At 39.5% G+C, this 18,733-nt stretch overlaps 1 protein-coding gene across 8 annotated transcripts in view; it reads right to left on the minus strand.

Annotated features, from left to right (window-relative positions):
- The window catches only part of ZNF608 (zinc finger protein 608), a gene marked incomplete at its 3' end in the record, with an annotated part of 110,733 nt that overhangs the window by 25,818 nt on the left and 66,182 nt on the right, over nucleotides 1-18,733 (minus strand). For 5 of the 8 annotated variants that reach the window (XM_083818738.1, XM_083818735.1, XM_083818737.1 and 2 more), the window contains exons 4-9: nucleotides 9,285-9,372; nucleotides 6,349-8,800; nucleotides 4,150-4,567; nucleotides 3,417-3,589; nucleotides 2,304-2,457; nucleotides 984-1,043 (exon numbers count right to left, since the gene is read on the minus strand). In XM_083818738.1, the coding sequence (XP_083674864.1) occupies nucleotides 984-1,043; nucleotides 2,304-2,457; nucleotides 3,417-3,589; nucleotides 4,150-4,567; nucleotides 6,349-8,800; nucleotides 9,285-9,372 (3,345 nt within the window). Of the gene's footprint in view, nucleotides 1-957; nucleotides 1,044-2,303; nucleotides 2,458-3,416; nucleotides 3,590-4,149; nucleotides 4,568-6,348; nucleotides 8,801-9,284; nucleotides 9,373-18,733 lie in introns of those variants that run through there. The other 3 variants (XM_083818739.1, XM_083818740.1, XM_083818741.1) reach the window with 2 other exon arrangements.

An 18,733-nucleotide genomic window follows, 5' to 3' on the forward strand; every position in this document is an offset into this window, starting at 1 on the left:
AAACCTGCACAGTGCTCTCAAACCCAAGCAGGAAAGACATCTAAGCCACGTCCTCTTCCCTCCCCTGCCAGGAACAACATACTCGCGAGTAACATGTGCCGAGATCGATCTCCTGGGCTCTGAAACCCTAGCATACACCAGCTCTCTCAGAAGTAGAAACCCTTCTCATTCAAATAATTCCAGGTGAGAGCCTTACATGGCCACTTGTTTTCAGAGTCAGCTTTCAGAAAGACATCCATAACCACAGAACTTTATAGTACTACCTAATACGTCAAACTCCGAGAATTAACATGGCAGTGATGAGAAAGACCCTACTGTTAAGGGTGCTTTGGGATTTTCAGTTGAAGTGGGATCATTATTATACACAAGAGTCTCTTTCCTCTTGAAGGATAAGGGTAACAGCTGGAGAGTAACTTCTACTGAAAACCTAGTAAATACCTGAGAGGCAAGAGTACAGTACTGGTATGTAACTTTAAAATGATGTAACCTCTAATGGATTCCCAGGCAAACCTCTCTGAAAGTAAAATCAGCAAACCAGGCAGACTTGCAGATTAGATAAACTCTTAAGTTTTCCTGGATCTACTACAATGGATCTGATTGAATACTAAATTTAAACCCCTTAAAAAAAATACAACAAACAAACAAAAAAACAACTTATAGTTTCACAATCACTTACTTGACCTTAATAATACCAACACTTATAGTCTATAGAAAATCTCAGAAGGCAGACTGCTTGCTCCCTGTTCATGATCTATATTACAGTTAAAAGACGCAGCATGACAAAATGTCACCTTGAACAGAATAAAACTATGATTATCCCAAAGCCTCAGCCAAGTCCCTCCTCCTCCTTAAAAACTATGTCACACAAGGAACTTTAGACCATCAGAGGTTGTAAAATTTATTATTTGCTTTCTCCTCTCTATGTTAAAAAAAAGTAACTTAAGATCTACTGGCTATTTACCTTCTTTGTGCAGGAAACATACCAGTTGCAGATGCCTGCGCAGCCACCTGCTGAGTGGCAACAAGGGCAGCAGAGGTCAGTCCTGAGGGAATAAGAAAGAAGGAATGTTGATGTACTTCTGGATTTAATGCATTTTTGTGAGAAATGGTAGAAAGCATCTCCAAGGCAAACAGATAAACAAACAAACAAAAAAACACCATTCAAAAAGTGTGTGTGTGTGTGTTTTTAACACTACACAAATGGCAAATGTTTTGGGCAACAGTTTTAAGGAAATCTACCCAGTATGATCAACATGCCTTCTTATACTATACCGAATTGTCCTTGATAGATATTTTACAAGAAAATACAGCATTCCTACTGATTGTATTCCTTTCCAAGTACTGCACTGCATGCTGCTAAATGGTTTGTATGAATTCCTGAATAGGAAGCTCAGCAGAAGTAATAGGTACCAGGAAACAACAAGAATCAAAAGTCACAGTGAATTACAGAAACGACATGCCAGCTGCTCAGAATACAATACTTTCATAATAACTTAATCATTTTTACAGTTTTCCTACTGAACAAGCATAATGCATCCCATAGGCATATGGAATCACTGAATCAAACTGAGAAATTTCAAGACTTTTACACAGGACAAATAGCTGCTGAGGCACCAAGTGAACATAATGAATTAATGTCATTTTAGCCAGCCATTGTGATAGCACGTACTTTGCTGCATGGGAGGAAACCTCCTTTTAATTTAGCTAGAATCCAGGCTTAGCGAAAAACAGTGAAAGACTGGTACAAAACCTAGGGAGAATGAATCGTGTCTTACTGTGCTGCTTTTCCCTGACTGCAACTTTGTGCACTGCATTTGCCAAAATACAAAGAGTTCTCTTTTATACACTCAAACTATAACAAGCACAAACCCTTGTGACTCCAATGCCTTGTACATAAAATATGCTCATTATAAAACGCTTTTGTCTTTGCTATATTTCTTCCATTGCTTACACAACTCTAATTATACAAAAAAGAAGGTTGTTTGGTTTGTTTTTCACTGCCTTTCAACCAGTTAATGTCAGTTTGCAGTAGGAATCAAAACATTCATGTGAATGACAGCCTAACTGGTACATCTTCAATAATGTTCTAAAACCCAGCTTTGCTAACAAAACCTAGTATTTCTGAATGAAGTTATCTACTTGCTGTTAGTCCTCACTGTGAGTTTCAAAACCTTCTTCCTAAAGGTAAAGCATTTCTGATTTAATAAGGGGATTCAAAATGCTTCATGTAGGTATGACTTGCAATGTCAAGGTAACAACTTTACATGGCGAGCTAATGCCATCACTGGAAACCTTCTGCTCACCTTGAAATGGGTCATACTGTCCAGGTATAAGTGGGTAACCCATTCCAACATGTGTGTGATGGTGTGTATGGAGGTGTCGCTGGCTAAAAGGAGAATGACGGTCTCTTTCCCTTTCTGCTTCCCGTTCACGCTCAGCTGCTGATTTTTCCACGGGCTGGCAATAAAAGGTGAAAGCAAACGGATATAAAATTTTTTCTTTAACAAGAAGAAAATCTCAACAAAAACACACTCGCCAATATTATGTGACAATGACATTCAAATGATGAAGCTTTTTTTTTTTCTGATGAAGAAGTTTATATAACAGATTATTTGCATTTGATTCTAATCTAAAGCTTGTGTCTCTGACTAATGGAAGATTTTCCATGAGCAGAAATTTTGAAGCAACACACTGCAGCATGAAGACTTCCACTATGCTGACCTCTAGTTTTGGGCACCCTTATGCCTGGCTGACTTGACAGTGCCTGAACAACCTATTTAAGCTGCAGAGAGCTGATGTAAATGAATCCTCAGCACTCTTTAAAGCACCCAGGGGATCAAGCCTGCCTGAATAGCTAGAAAGCCCTTTCAAAAATAGAATTAGTCAGTGACTTGCTCACAGTTAAAAACAGCACCAATTTCTCTGAAAGTGACATAGCAGTGTTTGTGCTAACATGGAAATCTTCAGAAACAGGAGCTTGTAATGAGCTATTTGGAAGATACGGCTTCATGGTAAATACAGCAAGTTGATATTATGAGATCCCACAGCCCAGCTTTTCATTTCATTATATTATTATAATATTATAATTATTATTAAATAATTATTAACTGCAATATTAATTATTAACTGTAATTATTAACTGCAATAAAGTGTGCACCAGGAGGTACCTCTGAATCTTGGTTTCTATACGAGTCCATTCATTTAAGCCAGAAAGACCCTGAGCACAGAACCCTGTTATATGTCACTTCCAATTTGCCACAGAAGCATTGTGACTTTAAATTGGTTTTATTTTAAGCAATACTCTAAAGAATCATCATACATTCAAACCCTGATGTCTGACTGTGTGCTTCTTAAAATTATGTTCTTTACCCCTCCCCAAAAGTACTGCTCCTTGGTAACAACAGATGAAGCCTTACAACAGGGGACTTGCTGCGATACTGGTTGGCATGCTGCTGGAGCAAATCCAGTGCTTTGGACTCAGTGGTTGATTTTGCGTTGATGCTCGGGCTGGTATTGACTTTCTCCGCCTCTTCTCTCCCTGACATCTTCCCGTAAACTGGGTAATGAAATCCTGGAGAGAGATAGGCCCCTGCAGGTAAACAGTAAATACCACATCAAGTTACTGTTTTCGTATTTTGGATATATTGAGATAGGAGGAGGGGATACCAGGACAGGGGGTAACATCAAAAATGAATCATGTGACTATCAAATGGTATCTTTGCTTCTTTTTTTTTTAACCTACTTTACACTGATGAATGGAGGCTATAAAGAGGGTTGAGCTGATAGCCATTTCAGACATTTATGGGTCCTCTTTAAGTGAAAGGAATAGTAACTATAATGGTTCTGACAGTAAGTGCTTAGAATATTTTTATAGGCAATAAACTATCTGTCAGCCTAACAGCAATAGCAGACTGTCAAGGGTTGGGGAAACTCTGGCTGGAAATGGTGACAGTTCATAAAAGGAACATCTTGTATTAAATCAGTTTCATCTACAGAACTTTACCTAGTGGAAGCAGAAGCAATACAAATGTCACCCACAAAGCTTCTAATTTACTCAAGCTACTAATAGAAATAGTAAAATGCAAGCTTTATTGCACTTTGAGCGTGTAAATCTTAACTAGTGTACAAGGCAAATTTCAGAATACATACCAGGATAGCTGTGCATTAGGACAGGAGAGACTGCACGATAGGCTGGATGGTTGGGATCGTACATCTGTGGATAAGGATAAGCATGCAAGTACTGGATATATGACTGATGCTGACTCATTGGTGAGGAAACTGCTACTCTAGCACCCCGAGAGTCCTTCCAATTTACAGGAGTCTTTCGATCATCGTTTTTTATCTTGCTCTCATCCACTGATTGAGAATCAGAACGCTTGACCTCTTTAGGCTCCTCTTTAATGCTTGCTAACGAGACAGGAAGGTTAGGCAGGGAACTTTCCTTGTTAGGTGTTTTTCTAGGGCTGTCTTCTTTTAACTTTTTCTCACGATCAAGTTCTTCTGATTTTTGGTGATCAAGGTATTTGGGCTGATAGACATAATGATGCCATGTTCGTGAATCTGGATCCTAATATGGAGGAGAAAACATTTTTTTTTCTGAACTTATATACTGAAATATAATTATTATTGATATTCCCATATTTCTGTTAATGTACTTTTAATAGCTGTTTTAATAACATAACTGTATTACATAGAGGAGAGGTTTGCTTGCTACAGAGTGCCTTGAGCTCAAAGTCAAACCAACATTCCCATGAAAGAGCAAAAGGCTATTATCAAAATTTAATTCAATTGCTTCATCTTCTATCCTTCTTCAAGCCTTTAACTAGTTTAATCATGAAATACATATGCACTGTTTCGAAGTTCTGAGACCACACTGTTCATAAAACATTTTAATTAAAGCCCACAGAGATATTTTCCCACTAGAGAGCAAAAAATATCTGTGAACCACAAAATTAAAGCTGCCTAATGATATGCCAGAGCTCTTAGATTACCTGGAACAATTAACCTGAAAAATGTATCTAGCTGGAAAGATGCTTGTGCTGTCTCTGACATTACAAACATTCACAAATCAGTGGAAGTCAGACATTTAGGCAGACTTCCTCATCTGACAGTACATTTTTAAGTTTGTAAAACTACGCACGTTAAGTATTTACAGCATCAAGACCACAAGGTTTAGGGAACACGTACAGGATATCACAAATACATTTTTGCTTAATACATTACACAGAGCAGTTCATAAACATGTTACAGAATTAAATAGATGAGTTCTTTACCAGACTACATCAAATCAGTATTGAACAATAACAGGAAGACTTTGTTGTGTGTTTTTTTTTTTTTTTAAATGCAAGATATGCAAGAGCTAATTGCAAACACCATCTCCAACAGATACACACTCATGGCACATGCAATGGAAACATAAGAACTAGACACTTGGATTGTCTGGTTCAAAAAATCATTTGAATCAGCAGAAATCTTCTCCTGCTCAGGCCTGTACCATCCCATTTCCTTTAGAGCTTCCTAACTCCCATTCACCTGACCCCACTGCATCTTCAAAGGCAGACTGTTAGGGTGAAGTCTGGGATGTACCGCACACCAGAACATGAAAGCATTAAGCATTGAGGCTCCAGTTCAGAGCACAGAGGCAGTAACATTGCCTGGAATGAAGGAAATCCGACATCTAGGAAGGTCAGCATGAGCCACTGGATGAAATTCTGGTTCCACTGAAGTCAATGGCAAAACTATCACTGACTTCAATGGAGAGATGATTTCATCCATTGTGTAGGTCTGTAGGGGCTGGAGGTTGGTTGAGGACAGAAGGGGAACTTAACTGTTTCAAAAAGGTCACCTTGGGTTAAGATAAAGAGCTGAGCTTCAAGCCAACTCTTCAAAGAACCAGTTCACCCATCTTTGTAAATGCCAACTGTCATTTAACAAAAAAAAAAAAAGAAACACTTCAAACCATGTTTCAAAACTACTTTAAGTCCTCTCACAATGAAAGCTGCTTATGTTGCTTGAAATTTCTCATTTCTGAACTAAGCAAATTGCTTAGTATTTACATCTAAAAGAGAAATCTAATTCTATTTTATTCATGCATGTGATTTAAAATAGTCTATTCAGGTCTTAAGCCTGGGTTCTGTCATCACCTTGCTAGATTTTTTTTCTTTTCAAACAGCTCAACTGAAATGTCTATTGGTCTATTCACAGACTACATTACTAACCATCAAGACAAATAGGATGGCAAAGCTTGTTTGACTGCAAAGGTAGAAGAACATAGCAGAATCAGATACAAAATCTCACGTGATTTAAGGATAAACCAAGACACTCTTGTTCCATTTCCTGTGATCTCACCTGTTTAAATCTCGTGGTTGGATCCACTCCTGTTTGCTTCATGGAGTCCATAACAGATTTCATCTCCACAGCCTCCTTTATGAGCTGATGGTTTTCCATTTGTTTGGCTTTGAAACTATCAGATTGAAGCTGCTGCTGGTGATTGGAAAGGATCTGTGATTTGCTCGTCTCCTCAGATTTGTTAGGGACTGAAGACCCTATTTTAGTGTTATTTTTGCTCGACTCTGGAGTTGAAGGGGCCTTTGAAATAGTAGCAGATGGAATATTTTTCTGCTTGTTATCGTCCTTTCCAATTTCCTTCAAGGGGGGTTCATTCTTCCTTTCACAGTCCCTCCCAGTTTGTGCCATTTTCTGTTCTGCTAGTCGCTGGTCCTCATAGTATTTTTCATACTGCTGTCTGTAAGCAGGATTAGAGGCCATTAAGGACTTTTGGTCCATATAGAGCCCATAGGCATACTGTCCATAATAAAGTGACTGAGCAAGTGCAGGGTGTCTTTGCGTTATTACTGACTGATGTTGTGGCTGCAAATTAGAGGAACTGCTTTCACTTTTCTTGGCATCTGACAGTTCTGCCTTCTCTTTCTTTTCAGCCTCTTCCTCAGCCTCCTTTTTGATCTTCAGTCCCTGTGGGGTGCTGCTGTTCCCAGCTGCTGGGGTGCTGACCTGTCCAGAGTGCATGTAACTTGGAGAATAATAAGGATCGTAGCCATGGTAATAGGGAGAATGGGACTCTTTCGCTTGAGCCGATTGTGCTGTGGTTGAAGAATGTCCTTTCACAACACTGTCCTTATTAGAAATAATATCCGAAGGAGAGCTGGCCTTTGACCTCATGCCCTCTGACCGGCTGTCGGAGCCACCATCATCAGCTGCATCAGAGATATCCGAGTAAGCAGGGCTGTTGGTTTTAGCGGCAGCGCTATCTGCACCATTTTGTGTCAACACATGCAGTGGCGCCATCGAAGATTGTCCATTCACCAAAGTGCTGCATTCCATCCTGGAGGCACTCCCTATAGAAGGGCTGGGAGCATTGTCTGTGAATGTGTAAACCTTATCAGCTTCAGCCTTAATACTCGCCATCCTGCTCTCTTGAGACTCAGAAAGTCCATTAGCTAACACTTCATTCTTGTTGAGATGGTCCTTTAAAAAATGTCCAGATAAATCTTTCCCAGACCCTTTTGAATCCTCTAGCTTTCCCAGCTTAGAATCCATCTTAGGGCTTCCAGTCTCTTTGCTTTCTTTGTCCTTTAGCTTTCGCTTCTCCTTTTTCTTTTTGTCTTTGAGTGATGTGAGAGCTGGGTTTACAGTGCTTGGCTCTCCCATAATTGTGGGCTTTGGTTGAATAGGTTTTAGCGGAGGGCTCTTTGGTGTAGCCTGAACAACAGTAGTTGTTAGAGAGGGCAGTCCCGGTATTGTCCCTGTAGTGCTGGTTGTAAAGGCTGTAGTAGGTATAGCTATTAATTGGGGAGGAGTCGGTGCTGGCGCTGGGGCAATGGGCCTGGCTGTTTTCAGTTTGGATAGGTTTTTATCCACTTTGCAATTATTAGCTTTCTTGCCTTTATCACCCATACTCTTCTTGTCTATTAGCCCTTCAGCCTCCAGTTTTGGCATTTCAGTTTGCAAATTGCCATCTGCTACAGAGCAATTATCCAGTGCGGCTGCCATATTAGAAATTACTGGAAGGCTGTTCAATTCACTGTTCAGACCCTTCTTTTTGCCAGAATTCTTGCCAGTTTTGGAACTGATAACTGAACTGGGGCCATTGCTGGTCAGTTCCCTTTTTCCCTTGGGGGTCCCTGGGGTAGTGATAGAGGAAGGAGATGTCGGTGCTTTTAGCGGATCAAAGCCTGGCAAATTTGTGCTTGGCTCACTGCATTCAAGTGCCACATTACTCAAAGCTTCTTCACAGTCTGAAATTTTGTCTTCACTGTCAGGCTCAAACTCCAGTTTGTTTTCTGGGTCTAAATGTGCATGAGCCTGGTGGTATCGTAGTCCATTAATGTGCTTGTACTTTTTGTTGCAGTTGGGGTGAGGACAGTCAATCAGCACTGGAGAAGAGCAGCCTTGGTCCAAAAAAGTAGTCTCTGGTTTCCCCTGTGGGGTGGTGGGAGTGCTTCTAGAGTTAGTACGAACACGTTTTCCACACTTATTGTCCTCCGAACTGGAGTTCAAGTCTAGCTCCATTGGAGGCTTACTTTTTCTCTTGTTTGTGGATGACGGGCTGGCTTTGACTTCATCCACAGCGCAATTTGGGGGTGTCCTGCGCCCACTTGAGTTAAGGCTGCCCCTCCTTCCCTTCCCATTAGCACCACCTCGATTCTTATTCTGAAGTCCTCTAGACTCGGTAAAACTCGTATCATTTCCAGGTACAGCTGCAGCTGCAGCAGACCTTGCCCTCTTCCCCCTGCCCCGTCCTCCTCGCATTTCCAGGTCACTTGTTGGAGATTCACAGAACCTATATATAAACAAGAGCAGATGTCATCAGCAGGAGCTGTGAACTGAACAGATACCAAAACAACACCATTTCCCATAACAAAACCTTTACTTGCATTAAAGGAAGGATGTCCTTTCAAATGAGAATGTTACAGTCTCAAAGGGAATGTGATAAAAAAGGACAAAAATTGTAAAAACAAGACCAACTAATTAGTTGAAAAGAAAGCTTTTTGAAATCTACAGAAATGTATTTTTAAATTGATCCACCCTTTGTCTGAATCCTATGTATTTCCCCTCACACTCAAAAACACAAAACAAAAGGAAATAAAAATGCCCACCCACATGTCCCCACTTTTCAGCGTGGAAAAGAGAATTACTCATTTCATGGCTGTATGTTTTCAATTATATCCATTTTTTTTATTAATGTCCATATATAGTCTCTGGGCAGAGACCAAGGGTGAAAACACAGCAGAGAAAAAACAGACTCACTCAGAATGATTGCCTACCTGGGAGGGGCCCAGTCATGCTTTGTGCAGTCCAGCAGCGTTCCCACGTAAGTCTTGTTCCTCCATGTAACGTTTACCACCAGGACACCTGCCAGTGGGAGAAAAACAAAGTATTATCACAGTCAGAACAATAACTGAGAGAGGTTTTTCCTTTTCTTCTTTTCTTTTTTTTTTTCCTCACTTTTTTTCTTTCCCACAAAGCAAGAGCTTTATTCTCATTCGCTTTCAAACGCTGTGGTCTATACTCTTCCTCTTTTCTGGTTTCAGTGACCTCAAGTTAAAACCACAGGAAAGAGAACAAACGAAAAAGAACGAGAATGTGTGTGTAAATGTGTGTGCATACGTGTGTGTGTGCATGTGCACCTATCAGTGTGTTCAATCAAGATACAGCCGACAGAAGGAAATGGTTTTTGCCATGTCCTGTTGTAAAACGGCAACACTCACCTCTTAATTTTGCTATTATTGCACATAATTGCTTTCGTTTGGCAGCCAGCCAGCATAAACTGAGCACCAGTTACAGTGTTCAAATCAGTAGGCGACTGAGAAGAATCTGCTTTGCTTTGAACAATATGATAATGATGCTTCTATTTATTTGAAATTGCATATATCCAAACACACAAACACACACACAGATGCATTATAAGTTTTGTTCATCAGACAGAGATGTTTATTATTTGCCTTGCCTCTCCTCTGTGCAAAGCATGGGACTAGACATGAAATCTCAATCATGCAGTACAGCTAAGAAGAATCACAGTACAGATATGTAGGAAGAAGACTCCTTTTAAAAAATATACTGTCATTTAATTGCTTCGCCACTTATGGCTTCTTTTAAATGCAAATACACCTGCCCACCTAAAGCTGACTTTGAATTTTGGTGGAAGGGGATGTCATTTAAACGTTTTCAGGCTCCCCTCAGACACTTGTTCACACAGATGATTTATGGCCCTGTGTACAGAGCAGCCAATATAACGACCACCTTACTCCACTGGCCACCACCACCGACAAGCATCAGGTAACAGCTATCTCTTCTCGTCAGAAGGTAACACTGAAGTGGAACAGCAGGCACTATTCTACCCAGTCGAGTGGCACAGTGCAGCCTTTCCGACCCGTAAGAGGCACTGAGGCTGACTCGCAGCCTCGTGACTCGTTTTCCCTTTGCGCTGCCCTTATTCTGGCTCTAGCTTTTCCATAGAGGATATAACAATGGCCCTGTGCCAGGCGGCCTGAGCCTGCCTGCCTGCTTGGTCTTACAGGTGTGATCCCTAATTCTGCACAATTAGGAACCACACCGGTAAGGAGGCCGCGAGCGGTGCCCGGTCCCAATGAGGAGCGCTGCGGCCTGGCCTCGTTCCGCAGCCTGGTGCTGTGCTGGCAGACCCGGGCGCATGCCACGAGGGAAGGTCTGTGTATGTAGCACTTGCCAGGGGCAACACAGCTCCCAAAACGGCACCCTCAGCACCCCACCTGGTAGCGCCACCATGCCTCTCTCCCTCAGCACACTTTCCTTTTTCCCCAGCTAGCTCACCTGCTTCCTGTTGTTAAAATGCAATGGGCACTTCAAACAAAATAAAGGTATACCCCTAAATAAGTCTCCGCCTCCCTCAGTATCTGAATTCTTGCCTCTCTCTGTATGTGTGCTATATTTGTAAATGAATTTATGAAAGAGCTGTTACCCATTAGAAAACACATAGTCTGCTACCTGTTATTAGAACAGAAGGCAAAAAAATAAGACGTGGAGCAGGCGTAACAATAAAACCCTGAAATCAATAAACATCTCAGTAATTCTTAGAAGACATTCAAATGACCTTCAAGTGTAAGCAAGTCAATATTTCAAAGCAAACATAAGCAAGTTCCTCCCTTACAGTCAGTTACATTTAGCATCTCATTAATTTTGTTAGTCTTAGTGAAGGTCCCAGTATGTAAATAGGAGGGAAGATTGATCCCCACGCCGTGTTAGAGTAACCATGGTAAGGAATACATTTCCTTTCCCTAATGAACAGCACATAACTCAACCACAGGTAAGATTCTACATAACAGGCAGTAAAAGTAGCTCATTTAATCTTCTAAAATTATCACAGAAATGGGTCAAAAGAATAGAAGTAACGTGGGAGGTAGAACTGACCCCTAAGGCAACATGCAACTGGCAGGCTTATTAGACTAAAGCACGGGGAAATGAAAACGGATATGAGGCAGGTAAGTAGTCTACTCTGTATGCTAGAGGCGTTACCAAAGAGAAAGTATTATTCTTGCTGCACCAGTCAGGGTGTACTGTTACAGGTTTCTTTGATCCAAAATTCTTGTCCTAGCACAGAACTCGAGCACAAAACAAGAGCCTCTGCTGGCACTTCCTTCCAGGTCTCAGAGGCAGTAGACAAATTGTACCACAGCAGTCTTTTGTTCACCTCCAAATAATGCATCTGAGCATACAGAGCAGGAATTCATAGACACACTGGCCATTCTCTTATCTGAGCACGTGTGAGCTCTGCATGTACTGCTCTATCTCATGAGGTAAGCAGTGTATCACATGCAGGATCAAACCTCTCTGGGGCTGCACCAAGTCATAAGAAGTCCCTGTAGTGAGAAACTCCCCGGTACATTACACTGTACGTTACTCTGCAATAATCTTTTAACATTCATTTCCTTAGCATTGTCTGAACAAGACTGAAAATGTAAGGGCAGTCTGACAATCCCACAGGTTTCATACTATCTGAATACAGCAACGTATTTTCACTTGAGAAAAAAAAAAAAAAAAAAAAGCCCCAAAGGCTTTAACTACTTAAAATAAGCACTACTGAAGAACGGAAGAAGAAATCAGATGTTTGTAATGCAGTGTTATCTAAGGGTATCGGGGCTAAGACTCTAATTTAGGAAACCTGGTCAAAATGTCTAGACCAGTTTTTGTGAGGTAGAATCAAACTATTGTGAATATATGTACGTAATATACAAATGTTTCTTCTACCAAGTAATGTCATCAACTCAGTTTTAACAATCACCAGAGCACAATTAAAAAGATTTGGATTTAATAGAGAGAAACTTATCCCAAAACGGGAGTGTAAATTTCTTGATTTAATTCATTTATTATTCCATGCACAAACTAGTCAACTATTCACTTGCAGTATTCCTGAAATTAGCTGTATTCTCCACAGTCCTCAGTGTGAAATATGTTATATTAAAGTAGCCAAGAATAAGAAATAATCTTTTGAAAATTTCAAAAGTTACTACCAATGCTACTCTTTTATCATCAAGGAGTAGGCACAGTAACTGGTTGACTGATAATGCTCAGGGATTGCTAAATGCAATCTTATATAGGGAAATGGGGTCATGTTACTTAGAAGCTTTACAAATCAATTCCCCTATCAGTCAGTACCTTTTCTGCCAAAATCCATTATTAGCCAAGATAGGATCATACACAACCCTTAATGTAAGGTGACAGTCACACAGAATGTTACCTAGTGTCCACCACTGTCAATGGATGTCCCTCCCTTAAAATCAAGGGGAATCTCAGTAGCCTGTTAGGAATAAAAAGGCTTTATGTATTTTGGTATTTTTTTTTCATGTTGGATGTATCTTTATGAGCTTTTTTCTTCACTTATCACATTCGTAATCACAACTCAGGTAGCTAGACTCCTGGCAAAAAGTAAGCCAATGCTAGCTGGCAAAAACTAACACATGCGTAGAGGACCACAAAACAATTTTACATAAATATGTGACAATTTTTACTCGGACTTTATTATGGAATGAACGGTCACATGTCACAAAAGTGATTTGTAATAAAATTACTTTCAGAAAGGAAGAAGCACTTTTGAAGCATTCTTTGAATGTGATACATCTTTCCTTTCCCTACCTTTCCTTCTTTTCAATGACCAAACACCAAAAAGCAGCACGGAAATGTCATTGGCTATTTACTATTAATTATGTCATAACAATTTGGAAACAAAGAAACCAATATTATTTTTTTGCTGTTTAAAAAAATAGCCATATTCTTTTACATTTAATCTAACAAATGCAGATGCACTATTTTAATATAGAAAAATAACTATTACAGGAGATATTTAGCACCAAGCCAGGATAGTGTGCATGTTAACTATCTTGATATGGCACCTCTAGCAGCCATGCTAAGCTTGTAAGAATCTACCCAAATCTCCTAAGATACACTCTAGTAGATATTCTTTCACCTAAACAAAAAAGCTTTTGTAACTTCATTTTCTGCAATAAACATAAACCAAGGATTTTTATGCTTTGTATTCAAAGTTCTGAAAATGAGATGATATGGCTAGGAATCAAACTATCCTGTTAATATCTTAAACGCAGGGCACAATTTTTGAAAATACTGGCTTTAGAAAATAAACACGTTCAAAGTCCAATGTAAGTAGACATTAATTAATCAGACTGGAAAGCCTGACTTAACGTTTACAGCATAGGCTGCTTTTGTGTTCAGATCACAGCAACCACTAAAAAATTCTGTTTTAGTTCAAGCTGATTATTTTCCTAGACAACTCAAAGATCAGTGATCTGAAAGGGTGAATGGGTATGTCTTCATTTTTTTTTTTAAAGGAGCTGTTCCCTCTATTCTTCGTAGAGAATCTGACCCAAAACTACCTTCTAAATTCTGGTGAAATCTGCCCAAGGTCTTTTCTGAACACTTCTGTAACTAATTTACTGAAGATTATCCAGAAGATCTTCCAAAACTAGGAATTTTTTATTATTATTTTTTTTTCAGTTACCAAAAACGACTGAACTACTGTTTAAACATAAATGAAGACTTGTCCTAAATTCCCATTCGGTTAACAGTTCTGCCTACTGCCTTTACTATGCTATTTATTTTAGACAACTTTTGCTGATGGCAAAGGAAGACCTGCCAAAGTACATGGTGTTTTGTAGTCATCATAAGATTACTTTTTTAAAGTTTAGTATGACACTCTTGCAGCAATATTCTTGTTGTGTACCATGTCTTCAAGTTTGAGATAAAACTCTCAATAATGAGAAGGCATTACATCATCATTTGACATAACATTATAACAAATTCAGTTTCTCCTATTTTTATTATCAGTGAATCCATAAATTTGTTTGTAAGCCAAATTCCATTTGACTTTTGTCCCAGCTTTAATGAGTACAAATAATATAGACATGCATGGGGTAGCCAAACCACAATATATATCCATCAACAGTGAGCACACTACCACCAAGGATTAAACACATTCTATTCTGCATCTGGCACAACAAATTTTTTAATCCCACAAATACCTGTTTGACATCGCTGCTCTAACACCAACTGAAGTATTTCAAGTGCAAAAAGCAGACGGATGAAAATCTATAACCTTAGGATTATCTCAAGCTTTTTTATTACTATTTGTTTAGTAAGAGCAGCATAGCTCATTTGCCTCAAAATATCCACCACACCGTCATAAATTCCAGATCCACATATACACCTGCAATTCATTCAGGCATGAAAAACACAGAACAATGTTTATATTAGACTTGCAATGCAAATGGCTTATATTTTGCTGATTGCTTCCATCAAGAAAGTAATCTAAAATTAACAGTAAACATTCTATGTATAAAGTCAAGTCTTCTATGTTGAATACTGATCCTGTAGACATACAATTTATTTACTACTTTAATCACACTGTCTAGCACGGCAGAAGAACTTAACTGCATCTACAGCAGGTGCACATGTAACAGGCATCAACATCAGCAAGTCTGAGAATGTAATGACTGTCAGGTGGCCTGGAAATGCAAGACTTTTTTTTTTTTTTTTTTAAGTGCTGTACTGCTGGGATGGATGTTTGAAAAGTCACTTTAACCACATCCTGTAATCAACCCATCTGGAGCACAGATCTGCAATTAGTCATCCTGGACATTGGACTTTATCTGAACAAATACTGTATAGCAATGAAGATGAGAAGATTGGATAGCATTAAGGAAAAGATGCATAATGAATTACTGTTGGTGCAGTCATAAACCTCTGAGACACTTAGCTGTGGTGTTAATTTAGTACTTTACGAAAGCATAGTAAGCTTAAAGGTTAAAAGGGCTGAAAGGCTAAAAACTGTTATTTTAGATCATGTTGCCCTGCTGGTGGCTAAAGAAGGCTGGTGTTACTCTGGCCACATAAATTACAGCAGCCTCTTCAACAGCATAACAAACTCTGCTCACATCCATGCGACTTCCAGTAAGTTCTGAGTAATGTCAACCTAAATTTGACACATGCTTTATTCAAAGGCATGCCCTTTTCTTCCCTCTTAAGTATGAAGTCATCAGCACAATGTATTTAAGGCTGCAACCACCACCTTAGCTTAAAGAACTGTGTTATACCTTTAATGAGATACAGGCAAAACATATATTCCCTGGACTTGCAGATCTGTCATTTGTATTCAGAAAATAAGCATCAATTACAGAGTGAGTACCTCTTGAAGCCACAGAGTCAGGCCAGCAAGGAGACAACCTTTGCATGCCACCTAATAAAACGTTATTAGTAAGAAGGTTTATCCCAGAGCATACAGAAGAATAAGCATTGAAATAACTGAGTAAGGCCTGTTCCCTCACAAGCCCATGTGCTTAATACACAGAAGAACACACAGCCACTTCCATCACTGTCACATCCCCTGCAGCCTTTGTTCTGAAGTCTGATGAGCTGTATTGATTTGGGAAAATCATTTTGCTTCTTGGAAAACTAGACTCTAGCTTATTCACTGCCATCAATTTCTTTCTCATGAAGACAGTTGGTCAATATTCAGTTGACTGGTCAGCTACAAGAAGCTCTGCTTTCTTTCCTTTTTAGTGCCTCCCTAGTAACGTTATTCTTTTCCAGCTTTATGATAAAAGAAAATAGCACATTAGAAGACTTCTTGCTAGGGGTGACCTGAAATGGTAACGCCTCCGGACAAAGCAATAACCAAAATGCTAAAGAGAGGTTGGCTCTCTAAGACTGGCAACATCTAATCAATAATATTCATTATCAGTAATAACAATAATTATGGCATTCCATTTTTTTTCAGTGTATGTTTCTTCTAAGGACATCCTGCTTAACAAATAGCCAACAAGCAATACCTAAATACAAATGGAGAGCTGAAAGAAAACCAAATGGTCCTAATCAAATACAAGGCTAAATTTTATACTCATTAAAAGAGCAACAGAAGATGCAATGAAAACTGTGTAATACCCTCACAGAGTATGTCAGATTGGGTCTCAAGTGGCTTGTAGGTTTATCCACAACTGAATAGTTCTACTAAAATACAAGCTACTTAGACTGGTGACTTTGAAAACTATGAAGCCACAGAAACCAACATAATTTTCTTCTGTCAAATTTATATGAAAGTGATTAGATTTTGGCAGGACTAGAAAAACTTGTGGATAAATTGCTGTTACACCTCTTGAATGTCAGACCACATATGTGTTTACAGGAAAAAGCGCAATTAATGTTATTATAAACTAACCATAGGTTTCTGACCTCCAGAGTACAACTAAGGATTTGTTTTTATACAAACCTTACCTTTTCTTTGGCCAGTATAACTGAACCACCTCACTGTTCCAGTGAAGCTTGAGAATAAAACTGCAGTCTTACTCTATTTCAGCTGATACTAAAAATCTAAGTTGAAAATCCTTTAACATCTGTGTGTTCTGAGGCAAACCAAATCTGTTTCAGAAATAAAGTATTTTGTTTCTAGCAGATTCTTTTTCTCTTTTACTTCAGTAATCATAACTGTGATTCACATACCCTGACACTAAAAGATGTCACATAGACAATTTTAGAAGAAAGAAATGCTATTCTGTAATCCCGTGAATTTCTCGCTCCCTTCTCAAGGACTGTTATTTCAGCTCCTACGTTGCGGCACTGTGGAACACACAGACATTCTCCTGCCTTCTCATAGAACGAAAGAAGGAAAAAAACACATGCAATCCACTGCCTGTGCTTGTAATGCTAGGACCATATGTCACCTGAGATAAGCAACAGAACACAGGGCTTTTCAACTCATCTGTCACACTTGCTTCCTACAGTTTATATTAATTACAGGATCTCTTCAGCTAGTTATTTCTCTCCCAAACTCTTTCACCCTTAAAGCAAGTAAATAGCAAAGCAAAACAAGACTGGAGTGTAGGGCAAATCGTAATTGTTTAAATGAGAAGTAAGACCAAAAAGGGAAAAACATTTCTTCTCACCCTGACAAATGTTCAGGAGTTCCTTTAATAATTATCTGCCCCCTTCCTATTCTTCACATCTCTGACTCCAGACCACAGAAATACTGTTTTCATCAGCAGACAGACTGTTGAGAAGCAGCTGCAGAAATAGGGAAGCTGGTATATATTTATGTGTGCATGCATCAATGCACGTGTGTGCATCTATCGCAACACACACACAAAGGAAGCCTTAAAGAGCTTACATTTTTTTTTTTTCTTCCTAACAGGAGTACTAGGACATCTCAATAGAAGTTTGTGTCCCAGCTCTGAACTCTGCTTCTGCAGGAAAAATTCTCTTGGCGAGTAAAAGCCAAACAAATTACAGATGACAAAAGGCACCTATAAAGCACCAAGTGTCTCTGGTGATTAGTCCTCCAGTGCTGTATATCACGATAAAGACCTGCCAGGTGCAAACAGTGGTACAATTATTTATCAAACAGTAGAGCAGCTAATGAAACATTAAGGAATGGGAAAGGGAAGAGAGAGAATTTGTGGGAAAGAAACAGCATGGATAAAGAAACAATTCCAAGCCCAAACCATGAAAATGCTTCCAAATCTGTAGGCTGCAGATACCAGAATTGCAGTAGAGCCAGGCAGACAATTCTGCTCAACCTCAAAGAGCTGCTGCTGATCCATATACCTCACTGGGATTGAGATGCAGAGCCTCTTATAAATTATGACGCTTTATTTAAAGTCAAAGCATTTATTTGCTTTTGTGCCAGCTTTGGATCCTTTTCATCTCCAGCTACCAGGCCCAAGAGAACACATTCCTGTAGCTCTGCTGGCAGCCAGCTGTGGCCTCAGTAAATCATAAAGCCTCCTAACAAGCCATTCTTTACAAAGGCCAACTGCAGTTACTAGACACGATAACTTCTCTATTATTCCACTCACTGGAATTTAAAATAGCAATTTTAAACTGCTGGCTGAAAACACTGAAATCTCCTGACCTGCATTCGACCTGCGCACGTATGCCCGTGTATATGTGTGCCTGCGTTAAGCATTGCTTACTGCACGAAGATTTGTCCTCAGGATAAGTAAGGGAAAAGGGTAAGTAAACACCTGAGGCAGACACACCCAAGACAAAGGGGAAGAAAAAAAGCATTTGGGATTTCTTTCACAGAACTCCCTTAAGATTTCTTGCAGCAGCTAGCAGGAGACAAGTACCTCTTCATTTGTTCAGTTTCTGGGGTTTGCAGAGACATGTTTTATTTTTGTGGAGGCTAATTTCATTAAGACCTTAATATAGTGACACCCTACTGTGAAATTTCACA

The sequence above is a fragment of the Anser anser genome (genome assembly GCF_964211835.1).
Source record: "Anser anser genome assembly, chromosome: Z".
NCBI classification, from domain to species: Eukaryota; Metazoa; Chordata; class Aves; order Anseriformes; family Anatidae; genus Anser; species Anser anser.